At 35.5% G+C, this 15285-nt stretch overlaps 1 protein-coding gene across 3 annotated transcripts; it reads left to right on the top strand.

Annotated features, from left to right (window-relative positions):
• Window positions 1–3173: 3173 nt before the first annotated feature.
• LOC115887393 (nuclear transcription factor Y subunit gamma) lies at window positions 3174–5824 on the top strand. Of its 3 annotated transcripts, none has more exons than XM_030906807.1 (7): window positions 3174–3259; window positions 3611–3975; window positions 4297–4432; window positions 4482–4667; window positions 5166–5291; window positions 5345–5506; window positions 5586–5824. In XM_030906807.1, exons 2-7 carry the CDS (start codon window positions 3947–3949, stop codon window positions 5784–5786), a joined length of 840 nt encoding a protein of 279 aa, XP_030762667.1. In that variant the 5' UTR covers window positions 3174–3259; window positions 3611–3946; the 3' UTR covers window positions 5787–5824. The 3 variants fall into 3 exon arrangements, with proteins under 3 accessions (XP_030762667.1, XP_030762666.1, XP_030762668.1); XM_030906806.1 differs by having other exon boundaries at window positions 3251–3507; XM_030906808.1 differs by having other exon boundaries at window positions 3251–3507; window positions 4297–4420.
• Window positions 5825–15285: the final 9461 nt, after the last annotated feature.

Genomic DNA, 15285 nt, shown 5'->3' on the forward strand with positions numbered 1-15285 from the left:
TGTGAATTTGTTCCTTATTATGTGACATTTTTGATACTTAGTTGTTAAAAATGCTTGGAAGACGTCGATGTCTCCAGTCTCCATACCTTGCTCCATACCTTCTGCGAAGAGAGGAAATTATGAAGTTGGTGCCTTTAGATGTAAAAAATCATATATTCTCCTGGAAAATGTCTATGGAGAATTTCTCCATAAGAATTTATCGTTTATTTTGTGTTCAATGTTACTTTGTATTTCGTAACACTTTTGTTGAAAAAAAATTGTCTTTTTTTCTGATGTTTAACTTATACAAATATAATATAACTTCATACTTCCATGATAAGAATTTGGCTTGATTTTTGTTTAAAGTCTAAATTGTTTATGTTTTACTATATTTTTGTAGGTATTTTTTAACGTAGTTTTTGTGTAGTTTTTGAAGATAGTTTTTAAAATTTTCAAACGTAGTTAATACAAAAAACTACGCGTAGTTTTTGGCGTAGTTTTTTGCTTCATAAACTACAAAGATAAACTACTTAACAACCCTGGTGCTACGGCACTGTTTGGAAGAACGGTCACAGCCATGTCACAGCCAAGGACTGTATATATTCTAAACGACTGTTCGATCGCGTCAAATCGCCGCTGTCGTAGTCGCCGTGGAATGCTACGTCACGCGCTGACCAGCGCTCCACAGTGCGGCGGATAGTTATTCTAGCGGGACAAAATCTCAAGAGCAATGTTTGGGACTTAAAATCTAAGAACGTAGCAAATTGTCTAATATATAGCAACTATATGGCAAAAGCAAAACAAAAAAAGCAAAACAAAAAAAAAGCAAACTTATTAACAACTTAATTTATTAATAAATAAATACAAGATAATAAAACTATAATATTATTCGGACATGATACACAAAAAACTCATTAGCAGTTTTTTTTAATTAATTTGTAATCTTGTGACACCCCCTATAATTTATTTTAAAAAAATATATTTTATTTTGAAAATAATAAATAAGATAGATATTTTAATTTTAACACTCGGTAATTGTAATTCATATATAGTAAGTATCTAAGACAATTTTCCACTCAGTGCCTTTTGATGGAGTTGTTTTGTTTTTATACTATCCGATTGAAATTAATCTTTTTGGGCATTCACCTGTTAAGCTTGAACTCCCTGTGACTGTGACTACCTGTGTTGGTAACTCAAAAGATCTACATCATTCAGTATATCGATATTCGAAAAAAAAGTGAAAGTTTGATATCTGCAGAACAAAGGCACGAAGGATTTTAACAAATAATATACGTACAGTAGAAAAGTACATACCTTTGGCAATCTTCAACATAATTTGGCTTTCTAATAAAATGTATAAGGACTTGTAAATATTTTGTTTTCGTATGATCTCTGCCTTGCTGAGCAGAAAACGACCAAATTTGGTTGATAAAAATGTATCGAAATACAAAAAATATTCATGCATTTTTGTATCAATTGGAATGTCTACTATTTATTCTTATCAGTACACATTTTTTGGCTTATTTCTAACCAAATGCTTTTGTCCCGCTAAATTTATCTTCCAACGCACTGTGCGCTCGTCCGTCAAATGCAAAAATAACTGTCACTGTCTAAAATCTTTAGCGCCAACTTCAACTCGGTCAGTAGATGACGTAAAAAAACTGACAGTGCAGGAAGATAGGAATCGAACATCGAACTATCCTTATCTCTATATAGTATCATCTTTGGGTCACAGTTGGTCAGGTTTGGTCTCGGGTGCTATTTGTCCTTGTATTCTCTTTAGTCATGGGCAGTGTTGTTACAATAGGTACAATTGTACTATTTTGGGTACATTTGATAGTCAAGGAGTACATAGGTACAATTGCAAGAAAAAATGTACAATTCTTACTTCTCAAACCCAAACTAACCCAAACTTAAACCCACGTACAAATTTTTAGACGAACGGTGATACGCGATGCGTGGATTTGAAATGCAGGTCGCTAGGAGCAGAGGCCCAGAATTATACATCACTTGAAATGCTGTTCAAGCATGGTTCAAGCCGCACGGATGTCAAAGGTAAGTTTGATATCCATGCGGTGAGCAGGGTTCGGAAAACTACATGTTACTTTTAAAAACTACATAAACTACATTACATGTAGTTAATGTAGTTTATGTAGAGGATGTAGTTTATGTAACCTATGTATGTAACTTTCAAATGTCAAAGGTTTGAGGTGAGGTTATAATAAATTGAAGCTTTAAAAACACATTATGTATTTAAGAAAACAGAAGAAATATGGCTTTAAATATAATATTTACATCATATTATCTCTATTACACCTCATACAAAGGAAAACTATTCATAATATCAATACATAGTTTATTAACGTAGTTTTCATGTAGTTAATGAACGGGAAAAAACGTAGTTTTTGAAGAAAAACTACACGTATTTAATCAGGTAAATTACGTCTTAGTTAACTACTTCCGAACCCTGGCGGTGAGTAGGAGGGGGACTAATCACTGCGACCTTAGAGATCTATTGTGAGTTCCCATTTAACCAATGCTATTCAAAGCTCTTTGTAGCTTCTGTATTGCTGTCCTCCATTTGCGAATTTCAAGTTCCAGAGCTTTACGCCCTGGGTTGCTCAGAACGGTTCTGAAAGGAGCTGTGCGAGATAGCCTGGTGCCTCCATATGGCGCGGAACCAGTTCTGAACTTTATGACTCAATTGAATGGAGGGAGAGTATCGCGTTCTTGAACAGTTCAGGAGCTGCGCAACTGCGTGAAAGGAGGACAGCATATGGTGTATAATTCTGTGAGGGTGCATCCACATTATCCTAAAAAAAGCGGATCGGCGGCGGTGTATCGGCGTAACGACCTTGAATCGATTTCCAGCAATTCTATTGGCTGAAAAATTCATCTGTCAGAAATCTTATCTGTCAAATTCACCTGGCAAAAATTTCAGCCAATAGAATTGCAGGAAATCGATTCAAGGTCGTTAAGCCAATACGCCATTCCGCTGTTTTTAGGATAGTGTGGATGCACCCTACGTACCAAAACTTGGTAAAAATGGGGTAAATGGAGAGATCACATGACCCCACATTTTTGCACCAAAAATGTACAATCCCACTTAAAAAAGTACAATTTCGACACCATTTATAGTACAAAAATTTTTGCCCTTGTAACAACGCTGGTCATGGGATGGATGTTGGATGGTCGCAAGATGGTCGTGGGATGGTCATTGGGCACAGTCATTGGGCAATGGCAATTTGTAAATAATACGCATATGAACGACAAGGCAATGGTAAATGAATGGCAACACTGTTCCTAAGTTTGAGGTTAAATTCGTTTTTAATTTTAATCATGTTTATGGAGGGCTTTAAGATTCCATAATCATGTTTAAGTTCAAATATTTCGAAAATAATCAGGTTCAGAAAGAAATTAGTGAAAAAGTTACGGATTTTAACAATTTCTACAAGTATCGAGACTCTTTAAGGTCATTTCAAAAAAATACAAATACTTTTTTGACTCACTTAGTTGAAAAGCAGGGAAGTAAGTAAACAAGTAATAAACTATAATGTGTGTAATTACTGTATTAATGCCAAATATTAATGTAACTATTAATGGATATGGTACTTATATTTATAATTTCTAGTTCTGGAGGCTCCGCTAAAAGATGAAGATTTATCAGATTCAGAGTCCGAAGATGAGAAGTGTTTAAAAAGAAATTTAAGCAACGACTCAATAGCTCATAAAAAAAAGTGTTGACGCTTAACGACATAGACATTTTATAACATTTAAAACTATTTATTCTGTTTTTTCTTTGTAGCTTTAAAAATATTTTTTTACATATTTTCTGCCTTGCATAAGGTTTGGAAAAGCTGGCAACATCGGATCAAGCAGACAACATAACCTGACATAACTGGACATAACCAAAAAAAAAGAGAAATTATTGAAAGACCTAATTTTAATCCATTTTTAATCTAATATAATGGCTACATCTGTGTTTTTCGTAAATTCGTAAGTTTGATTAATTAACAATGATTTTCTTATAGTTCTTATCTACTTATAGTTCAAAATTAGCTTGTTTAAATTGTAAATTTTAAGAAACATGAGTCAGATCTGTAGAACTTTATCATTTAAAGTAAATTCATGTATATAAAAGAAAATATATAAAAATATAACATCAGTTTTTCTTGATAACGCCTCGCCTTACTTGATATCGCCCAATACATACAAATCGAAACGTCATGTAAAATTTAACAACTTTGGCTGATTTAAAGACAATGGTAGCCGAAGAACATATTTTGATATTTTATGTAAAGAAATGTTGTTTTGTAGAGATGGCAGCGAGCCTGATCAAAAAGAATCCCAGGATGATTCGCCCCAAGCTCAAACCGAGGCACAAATATCTTTGACCAAGTTTTGGCCTAAAGTGATGGAAGAGATACAGAGCATCAGAAATGTAAACTCTATAGTACTGTTTTCAGGTTTATGTTAGCTTAATCATGATTTATAAATTTTAGCTGGATCTGAAACAGCAACTTTTACCTTTAGCAAGGATAAAGAAAATTATGAAACTGGATGATGAGGTTAAAATGATTAGCGCCGAAGCACCACTATTGTTTGCCAAGGCATCGGAAATATTTATAAGGGAGTTAACTTTGAGGGCATGGATCCATACTGAGGACAACAGAAGAAGGACATTACAGGTTAGTTTCAATATACAGCGTGAGTCTATTGAGAACTAAGTTGAGAACCACTGTATTTTTTCTAGATTTTCTTTCTTGTAAATTTAATCTACTACTTATGTTGCCATATTACGAAGATATTATGATTATTAACTTAAAATTAAAAAAAAAATCGTTTTTTTTTTGTTTAAAAAACTTCAGTAGATTATTTTAAAAAAAAATATTTATTATTATTTTTATTTTTTTGATATAGTACCAAGGGCAGACATTAAACCACCTAAAAGGGAAGATGGAACTAAATTAAATAATTTAATTTATTAATTAATAAACTCCTGAAAATATTTGCACTTGTTTAAGACTCAGCCTGTATATTGGTACATTGTATGATCTAAAGCTTAATGTTTAAATATCTCTTAACAGATTTAGATATGTATCACAGAGTTATTTAAAAAGAAAACATTTTTTGCAACTTCTTTAAGATTGTCCAAAGTAATTGAGAACTGAAAGATTCTTTTTCAGAGGAATGATATTGCAATGGCGATCACAAAGTATGACCAGTTTGATTTTTTAATTGATATAGTACCAAGGGAAGACATTAAACCACCTAGAAGGGAAGATGGAACTAAAACAAACAATTCAGATCAAGTAACAAAGTATCGATAAAATGAGCCACATTTACATAACATAAATAATTTTAGGTACATTACTATTTCCAATTAGCACAACAGCATCATGCAAACTTACAACAAAATAATTCATCACCAACATCTACAACACCTACAACAACTGTTGCTCCCCCTCAGGGTACAATACAAATTGTACAACCTCAGGTACAGACAGTGCAAGTAAATGCTATAGAGGTAAAGTAAGATTTATTTTTTTAGAATTTGTGGTAACTAGTATAAAATTTAAACCAAAATAAATTGACAATTTTTATAGAATGCTACAAGTTCTTCTGCAACTGACACAACACCTACACCAGTCATATTACAGTCATCTCCTCAAACAATACCACAAACTGCACCAGGCAATGTACAAATTGTTCAACAAATTGTCTCTCCTACTGGGGAAATACAGCAAATACCAGTAAGTTTCACTAATATATTGTGGTCTAACAAAAAGCACTGTTTTGTTACCTAAAAGTTTCACAATCAATTTTTAAGCTTTAAAAATTATTAAAGATAGTATCGAGTAGTGATGGGATTCACTCGAGTACTCGAATTTTGAAATAACCGACATCGCTCGATTATGAACGACCGATGCAAGTTACAAGCGACGAACGCAAGCGATCCTAAGTTAGGATCTTCATGCAGGGAAAATGCGATTTTTTCCGCGAAATTGTTCTTATTGGTGGAAATGATGACATTTAACCTTGATATGTTAATGGAAGGCATTTTGGACGGATTTGTTTAACTTTTTAAAGAAGGTTTTTAAAAAGAGTTAAAATAGTTTTAACTGTGTTAAATAATTAAGTTATTATTTTTGAAATAAGTACCTTTATTTATATAAATATTTAATTTCGCCAAGTCCCAAAACACACACTTTCTTTTATCTCTTATGGTAGGTTCATGCTCCAGTGGTGGGCAAAACTGTTATATTTATATTATAAATAACAGGTTTCTTTATTTTGTTGCTAAACATCTGAAAGAGCATGAGGCGGTAACCGCCAGACGTATTAACGCAGTTGTAACATTGACGGCTCGGTGAATTGCATAGCCGTGTACAGGGTGGATCTCACTCGACGGGCGACAACTTCTCAGTTATTATTTTAATATTTGTGGTCAAAAATTAACAATATAACAAAATGTCTAGTATATTCTTTATCATCAGTATACCAAAATTTTGTTGCATTGTACACACTAGAGTTTGAATTAATTTTACACTTGCAAAGGAGAATTTCTATTTAGGTATTCATTCTGAAAATTTTTCAGAATTAGTAAGTACAAATATAAGAAATCTTTAAAAACTCTACAGAATTAATAACCATAATATTTTGTTGTTTAATAAATATATTTTTTTAGTAATTAGCTTACTTTCACCAAAATGTATCTTTTTTCACTTATTATACTGTCAAGGTGTGTTGCGACATCTGTAGTAGTCGCAACGGTTTAAACCGCAACGTGTATTGCTGGTTGAGGACTACCTGAGGACATGGCCCGTATGAATAAAAAGAAAGCAAATGCTCATGAGTATGAACAAACACTCCAAGCAAGAGCTTAGAGTAACAGGTCGGAGTATAAGCATCTACTCGAGTTGATATGAATAATGATTGGCTTATACTCAAGAGCATTTGTTTCAATAAAATGAGCATTTGCGCCTGGTCATTCCTGTCGAAACTTGCAAAAGTTAGCGTACACTCGAGTTGCGTCTGCATTAATTTGACCGTGTTTTGATTCAGTGTAATTAAAATGTCTTCAGATGAGGGGATTGAGGAAGAAAAAGGTATCAATCTGCTAGTAGCAATTCAATTGCAAGAAAGGCCTTAAAACCTCAGCAAATCACAAATTCCACATATAAAAAATAAAAAAAAACGAGGCCTTAAAAAACATGCACAACCGTTATGATAATTGTCGTCGGGTTCTGCATTATATTCAAAATCAGCATCTCCCAAGTATTTGGCAATATTGTGAAGCACGATACAACAAATAATGACGGATGGAACTTTTTCTAATTTAAGTCGGCACATATATTTCAAAACTGGAATCCTGCGCTTGAGTTGGCCAAAACACCTTTCAATTCCCCAAAAAAATCCTATATGGGTATTTCGCCACTGCACTGCAAGAAAATCTACAAAATAAAATAGTTATTTTTTGTAAACACTTCTGCGAAATACCCATACAGGTTTTTCTTTGAAGAGATGAATCCGCCACATAGGTATAGACATTTTTTACCTTTCAATTGTAACCCTTTCTTTCTTTCTGAACAGTCTGTTATAAGCTCTTTCCAATGCGTTATTAGGGTTTCTAAACGGAGTCATTAGCCACAGTACTAAGCCATAACCATTTTTTAGAATTTAGAATGAGTGGGAGGGGGGTTAATCACTTCGACCTTACAGATCCATTGTGTCCCCCTTTCTTGAATCATAACTCATCATACAGTCCCAGGGCTTTGACAAAAGCCAGTATCTGGGACGGTTTTATAGAGGGTAGTTCTCCATCTCCAATATCAGTCGTACCAAAATTCATAAGCCATAACCATAATCACCCAGTACTACTGCACCAGGAAACTGTTGCATAGTTACACGTATATCACAGTTCCTCCAAATTCTTCCATCGTGTACAGAACCCGGCCAACTAACATCAGCACTAGTAAACATTTCCACTGAGTTACATGTTGCCTGCACATTTAAAGTCGCCAATCCCTTTCTGTTGATGTATTCATCACCGTGTTGATTCGGTTTCAAAATTTGAACGGTGCGCGTGCGTGCAATCAATCACTCCAATAGCACTTGGAAACTGAAATTTTTCTAGCCACGCTTGCTGTGCTTCGTTTATTTTGGGTTGGGTTGACGGAAATTTGATCCATAAATGGGACTTTTCAACTATTTTGTTCATTACAAATGAAATTGTTTTTGAAACAGTCGAGTGAGTGATTTACAATTCTTCTGCTACACCCATCTGAAATCCAGGATTGGCCATATATCGCAAGAAAATATTCATTTTATGATTTGAAGAAAGAGCGCCTCTTCTTTCAAGAGATTTTCTCCCAAAAAGTACGTTGCCATCCAATTTACATTTTCTTCTTGAAATCTGTAAAGAGATTTAAAATCTCGCCAATTAGCTTCCCTTCGCACTCTGTATTGCTTCTGTTCACGTAAATTCACAAATTCTGCCATTTTATGACCAGCTTATTACAAGGTGCATCTCCTACTAACGAGATGCAAAAATTTTGGAGCATATGCTCAACTAAGTAAGCAAAGCATACATTTTATTCATAACAAGTTGAGCAAATACTTAAACGTGTAGTAGTAGATGCTCATGCTTCATCTAATACAAGTTTGAGCAAAACCTTTTACTTACATTTTTATTCATAAACTATATAGCATATACTTCAAGTTTTGCAACTAGAAGGTTTTACTCATTTTTATTCATACAGGTCATTGTTGAAGAGCCATCTCTTAGCCATGTAGACAAGCGACGCAGGCAGCAGAATTTACTAGTAGGAGGCAGAATATTACTGATAATTTTAAACGTTCCAGAAACATCCGCTAGGTTATATAAAAAGCTGCGCTCAGCTGTCGCGCCTGTTTTGTAGTTTGAAAAATACAGTTAAATTGTGAATCGTGACAATTTGACGAAGGATTTTATAAATAGTTAATTGTGTGTTGTAATCAGTATAAATTGTGTGTATACCGGGTGCATCTCGAAAGTGGCTCACCCCTATAACTTTTTTATTTTTTCAGATAAGAAAACGAGATTTGGTACTTTAGTATATAACAAATTAGGATTAATTGACGTATTCAATTGTTTTTTGTCACTTCCTGTTTAACCGGAAATGACTACAACTTTTGATTTTTAAATGGCACCCTCACTATGGCTCCCCCATATTTTTACTTTATTCAATAGAAAGTGACACTCTGAATAGAATGATACGAGGCATGTTTTTTAAGTAAGTACCGTTTTGGAATTAAAAAAAAACGTGCAAAGATATCGCAATAATTTTATTTTTACATGAAAGCCTATACCTTAATCTACTTTTCTACATAATTTCCGTGAATATTGAGGCACTTGTCATAACGTGGCACCAGTTTTTCAATACCCTCCTCATAAAATTCTGCCGCCTGACTGGTTAACCACTGTATCACAACTGTTTTGACTTCGTTATCGTCTTGAAGACGCTGACCGCCCAGGTGTTTCTTCAAGTGCAGGAATAAATGGTAGTCACTGGGCGCCAGATCAGGGCTGTATGGAGGATGATCAGAGTTTCCCATTTAAAAGATTTGATGAGATCTTTGGTCCGATTAGCCACATGTGGACGGGCATTATCATGCAGCAAAACAATACCCTTACTCAACTTGCCACGTCTTTTGTTTTGGATTGCACGGCGCAGATTGTTCAATGTCTCACAATAAGATGCTGCCTTGACTGTCTCATTACGAGGCAGAAACTCCACTAGCAATACTCCTTTTCTGTCCCAAAAAACTGCACATGATTCTCCGGGCAGAAATTGTTTGCTTAAACTTCACTGTTTTGGGTGATGATGAATGTCGCCATTCCATGGACTGTTGTTTCGATTCTGGTGTTTCGTAGGCCACCCATGTTTCGTCACCAGTAACAATTTTGTCTAAAAAATCTTCACCTTCATTGTGGTACTGCTCAAGGAAAGTCAATGCACTGCCTAAACGTTGGGTTTTGTGCAAATCCATCAACATTTTCGGAACCCAACGTGAACACAATTTCCGGTAATTCAAGTTCTCGGTCACAATGCGATACAAAACACTACGAGAACATTGAGGAAAGTAGTCGCACAATGATGAAATTGTAAAGCGTCTGTTTTCTTTCACCTCTTTGTCCACTTTCTGCACCGAATCTTCATTAACGACCGAAGGACGCCCACTCCGTTCTTCATCATGCACATTTGTGCGGCCATCTTTAAATGCTCTCACCCATTTCCTTACCATTCCATCACTCATAATGTTTTGTCCGTAAACTTCACAGATCTCACGATGAATATCGATCGGTTTTACGTCTTTAGCACTAAGAAATCGTATGACAGCCCGTATTTCACAAGCGGCGGGGCTCACGATTGTCGGAGGCATCTTAAACACTCAATAAACAACGTATACAATGAAGAATCAGACTGTACTGGCGTCTGTGCATAGACAAGAGATGTAGGTAACCAGCGCGCATGCGCGGAACGCCGACCGTAGCGCTGCGGCGGCGGAATCGCAAAACGGTACTTACTTAAAAAACATGCCTCGTATATTGCGGCGACTTTTTAAAAGGTTAGAAAAAATTATAAAAAAAGATGGTAAAAATAAAAAAAAACCGCAGTGTACGGCTGCTCTTCGTCTGGTGAACAATAGGTGTAGGTTCATTTAATTATTTTTGCATATTGTTGGACACCACTTGATTTAAGCCAAGTTAAGGTGATGTTTAAAAAATTAAGAAATTTCCACAGGCTAAAGATGTTCAGTAATGATATATCTCAAATTAAAACAGCAAAATTTAATAAAAAACTATGTACATTTATTAATAATTAAATAACTCCAGTTTGAAAGTGAATAAGCAAGGTCATTAAAAAAATACAATAAATTAATATTATTTTGATATATCGAAACTTAAATTAAATACTACTAAATATAAATTACCAAACGTAATCGTTGTGTAAGTTTCGTTAAAAAGGTTTCAATAAAAAGGTCGTAGAAAGTTAAGAAAAAAGAGCGAAAATATTCTAAAACAAAAGGTAAATCAGTACTTAGCTTTTGCTCTGAAGCTGTAGTCAATCAGTGTTGATTTGATATCGTACTTGGGCCCATGTCCATTACGTAACTGCTTCAAACCATCAGAAAACTTGGAAATTTGCGGAAAAGGGGGAAACTCGTCAATTCGCACCAGCCTCCAACAGGGAACCTTCACGGAACCATTCATAAAACCAAAAACTGCTCGAAAACTTCGGCTCAAAAAGGTACTGCTGCTCTTAAAATCTTTTCAAAAAAAAAACTCCTAAAATGTTCTCGTTCCAAAACGAAAGTTAAAAGATACTCGATTACTAAAATTACTTAGAAAATCTACTCCAAAAAACTCCCAAAATCTACTCCCAAAATCTACTCCCAATGTGCCAATTCTTCCCCTTAAGTTGGTAAGGGACACATCTGTAATAAATGATTTTTCCCTAAGTATACGAAAGAAAGTAAAAGAAAAAACTATAACTTACTCGCAGGGCTATTCTCCGCCACATACGATGTACAAAGACTTTTACAGGAAGAACCACCCTGGGACTTCTCACCAGTGGTTGAAATGGAAGTGTCGAAAAATCCGAGTAAAACGTTAAAATTCTGCCTTTTTATTAGAGATCTTTTGAAGACAAAAAATCACTTTTGAAGACACACACACTAAACTGTGCTCGAAATAAGGAAAGTTCAGGAAAGTTATTAATAACACTTAAAGAATAATTTAACTATTAATATAAATGGCAACCCTGCGCCACCACATTGAACGGCATTCACGGTACACCAATTACTACCAAAATTGCAGCGGTACAAACTAGGAATGGGCATTATTTTACTTAAATTCTGCTAGAGATGTAGCGCAAAAATAAGACATTATTTTAGGCTGCCTCAATATCATTTTCCAATATGGTTTATTTGAAATTGTAACATGCGGTTCATAACGACAATTTGACATGAAATACCAAGTGCGTGGTATCAAATTACTCGTAAAAAAATGCAATTTCCAAATATGCTAAAATTGAGATATTAAAAATACGATTTGGGCGTCTTTTAGCTGGCCAGGACAAGACACGAAAAACAATAATGATCAAATCTATTTTTCCAAGGTTCCTTGACTAAAAATTAGTGTTTTAACGCGGCCATGGCACTCTGGATTGAAATTTAAAATGCATTTTTTTAAACGAGAATGTCAAAAGTTGCCATATGATATGTCCTTCTACTCAGACTGCCATTTTCTATTGAATAAAGTAGAAATAAACCGAGGGTGGCATTTCAAAAGCAAAAGTTGTAGTAATTTTCGGTGAAACAGGAAGTGACCAAAAACAATTGAATACGTCAATCAATTCTAATTTGTGTCAGTGTCCTTGATTAAAAATTAGAGTTTTTAACACAGCCATGGCACTCTCGATTGAAATTCAAAATGCGATTTGTTTTTAAGTAAAAATGTCAAAAATTGACATATGATATATCATTCTATTCAGAGTGTCATTTTTTATCAAATAAATTAGTAATATACCGAGGGTGGGGTCCGTTACAGTAGCCCCCCCCCCCCCGGTTGTCCAAACTCTTTAATATTTTAGCACTGTATTGCTGTATTGCACCCACCTAGCACTACCTAGCACCCAACTTACAGAGCTAGCACCACAACCCCTAATGAATTACAGGACATTTTTACCGGGGGTCGGGCTAATGTAACGCTAGTCCCCCCGGTTGAATTTTTCCCTTAAAACTTTAGCACTCTATTGCACCCACCTAGCACCCAACTTACAGAGCTAGCACCACATCTCCTAGAGAATTACAGGACATTTTTACCGGGGGGGGCTAATGTAACGCTAGCCCCCCCCCCCCCGTTGAATTTTTCCCTTAAAACTTTAGCACTCCATTGCACCCACCTAGCACTACCTAGCACCCAATTTACAGAGCTAGCACTACACTCCCAGAAGAGTTATAGCATATTTTCACCTGGCGCACAGTGGGGCGGATGGCAATTCTAGCGGGACAAAACGTCAGCGATGTTTGGGACTTTATTATCTCGTAATACGAGATAATAAAACTAATGGGCATAAAACTGTTATAATATACATGACACAAAAACTGTACTTTAAACTATTGCCAAATAAATAAAATTATGATATCAGGTGAAACACTTACAAAAAACTCTATTTAACAGTTATTTTTTAATTACTTTGTAATCTTGTTACACCCTGTATATTTTATTTTAAAAAATACTATTTTATTAAAAAATAAATAAAATAGATGTTTAATTTTAATTTATATAATAGTAAGGATCTAAGACAATATTTTAAACTTTTATTAAAACTAATAAATCATTTAATTTTATTAGAAGTTATAAGAAATTTAAAAAAGGCTTTTGCATATCATCATGTTTTATTTAACTAGAACATCATGTGGATGTTTTTGTCTTGAGGAAAATTGCCGAACTGATTATTGGTGTCATTCATTGCTTTTTTGAACTCAGTGCCTTCCGATAGAGTTTCAGAGTTTTCAACAATTATTACAGCAGCATCCCTACTTCCACTAGACCTAAAGCTCACAGTACTTACAAAATCCAATATTCTTTTGAAAGGTCCTCTATTAACCCGCCGATTGAAATTAAACTTTTAAGCGTCTACCAGTTCAGCTTGAATTCCCTGTAACTAATAGAATGCCTTCTAGCCACGATTTATTCTATTTGCGAAAATTGTTTAAGGAAAAGCAACTTTTTTCTATTTTCGATATAAAACAATGGAAAATGATTGCAAATGGGTCTCAACACCTTTCGTTTTATTGTCACTAAGAAAGTTGGGAGCCAAAAATTGCATCACGACATCCCACAAAACGGTCAAACTGGTCTTAGATGTTGATTTTAAAACGCCTTTTTTTCTTGAGGGCTTCAAAAAATTCTTGGCAGCTGACTTCAACCTAACCTAACCGGTAAATCGGTGAGAGTCTCCTAAAAATTATGTTTTTTTTTTCATCAATTTGGCAACGCCCGGTACAAATAAATATGGGCATGGAAACCAGGGGGGTGACGTAATAAATACACTATAACTAATTTGGGGGTGTGGTGCTAGCTCTGCAAATTGGGTGCTAGGTAGTGCTAGGTGGGTGCAATAGAGTGCTAAAGTTTTAAGGCAAATATTCAACCACCGGGGGGGGGGGGCTAGCGGTACATTAGCCCCTCCCGGTAAAAATGTCCTGTAACTCACTAGGGGTTGTGGTGCTAGCTCTGTAAGTTGGGTGCTAGGTAGTGCTAGGTGGGTGCAATACAGTGCTAAAATATTAAAGAGTTTGAGCAACCAGGGGGGCTACTGTGACGGACCCATTAGACACCCCGGTTAAAATGAAAATGTTCTGTAATTCGCTGGGGGTTGTGGTGCTAGCTCTGTAAGTTGGGTGCTAGGTAGTGCTAGGTGGGTGCAATACAGAGCTAAAATATTAAAGAGTTTGGACAACCGGAGGGGGGCTACTGTAACGGACTCATTAGACACCCCGGTTAAAATGTTCTGTAATTCGCTAGTGGTTGTGATGCTAGCTCTGTAAGTTGGGTGCTAGGTAGTGCTAGGTGGGTGCAATAGAGTGCTAAAATATTAAAGAGTTTATACAACCGGGGGGGGCTACTGTAACGGACCCATTAGACACACTGGTTAAAATGTTCTATAATTCGCTGGGGGTTGCGGTGTTAGCTCTGTAAGTTGGGTGCTAGGTAGTGCTAGGTGGGTGCAATACAGTGCTAAAATATTAAACAGACTGCCATTTTCTATTGAATAAAGTAGAAATAAACCGAGGGTGGCATTTCAAAAGCAAACGTTGTGGTAATTTTCGGTGAAACAGGAAGTGACCAAAAACAATGGAATACGTCAATCAATTCTAATTTGTGTCAGTGTCCTTGATTAAAAATTAGAGTTTTTAACACAGCCATGGCACTCTCGATTGAAATTCAAAATGCGATTTGTTTTTAAGCAAAAATGTCAAAAATTGACATATGATATATCATTCTATTCAGAGTGTCATTTTCTATCAAATAAACTAGTAATATACCGAGGGTGGGGTCCGTTACAGTAGCCCCTCCCCCCCGGTTGACAAACTCTTTAATATTTTAGCACTGTATTGCACCCGCCTAGCACTACCTAGCACCCAACTTACAGAGCTAGCACCACAACCCCTAGTGAATTACAGGACATTTTTACCGGGGGGCGGGCTAATGTAACGCTAGTCCCCCCGGTTGAATTTTTCCCTTAAAACTTT

The sequence above is a fragment of the Sitophilus oryzae genome, unplaced genomic scaffold (assembly GCF_002938485.1).
Source record: "Sitophilus oryzae breed Bouriz unplaced genomic scaffold, Soryzae_2.0 scaffold_573_pilon_pilon, whole genome shotgun sequence".
Taxonomy (NCBI): Eukaryota; Metazoa; Arthropoda; class Insecta; order Coleoptera; family Curculionidae; genus Sitophilus; species Sitophilus oryzae.

Excerpts from the sequence above, each read along its gene's own strand:
- LOC115887393 (XM_030906807.1), top strand. The coding sequence starts at position 3,947 with ATGGCTACATCTGTGTTTTTCGTAAATTC. Across the intron at positions 4,433-4,481 it reads TCAGAAATGTAAACTCTATA|CTGGATCTGAAACAGCAACT; the intron begins GTACTGTTTTCA and ends TATAAATTTTAG. Across the intron at positions 5,507-5,585 it reads TGCAAGTAAATGCTATAGAG|AATGCTACAAGTTCTTCTGC; the intron begins GTAAAGTAAGAT and ends CAATTTTTATAG.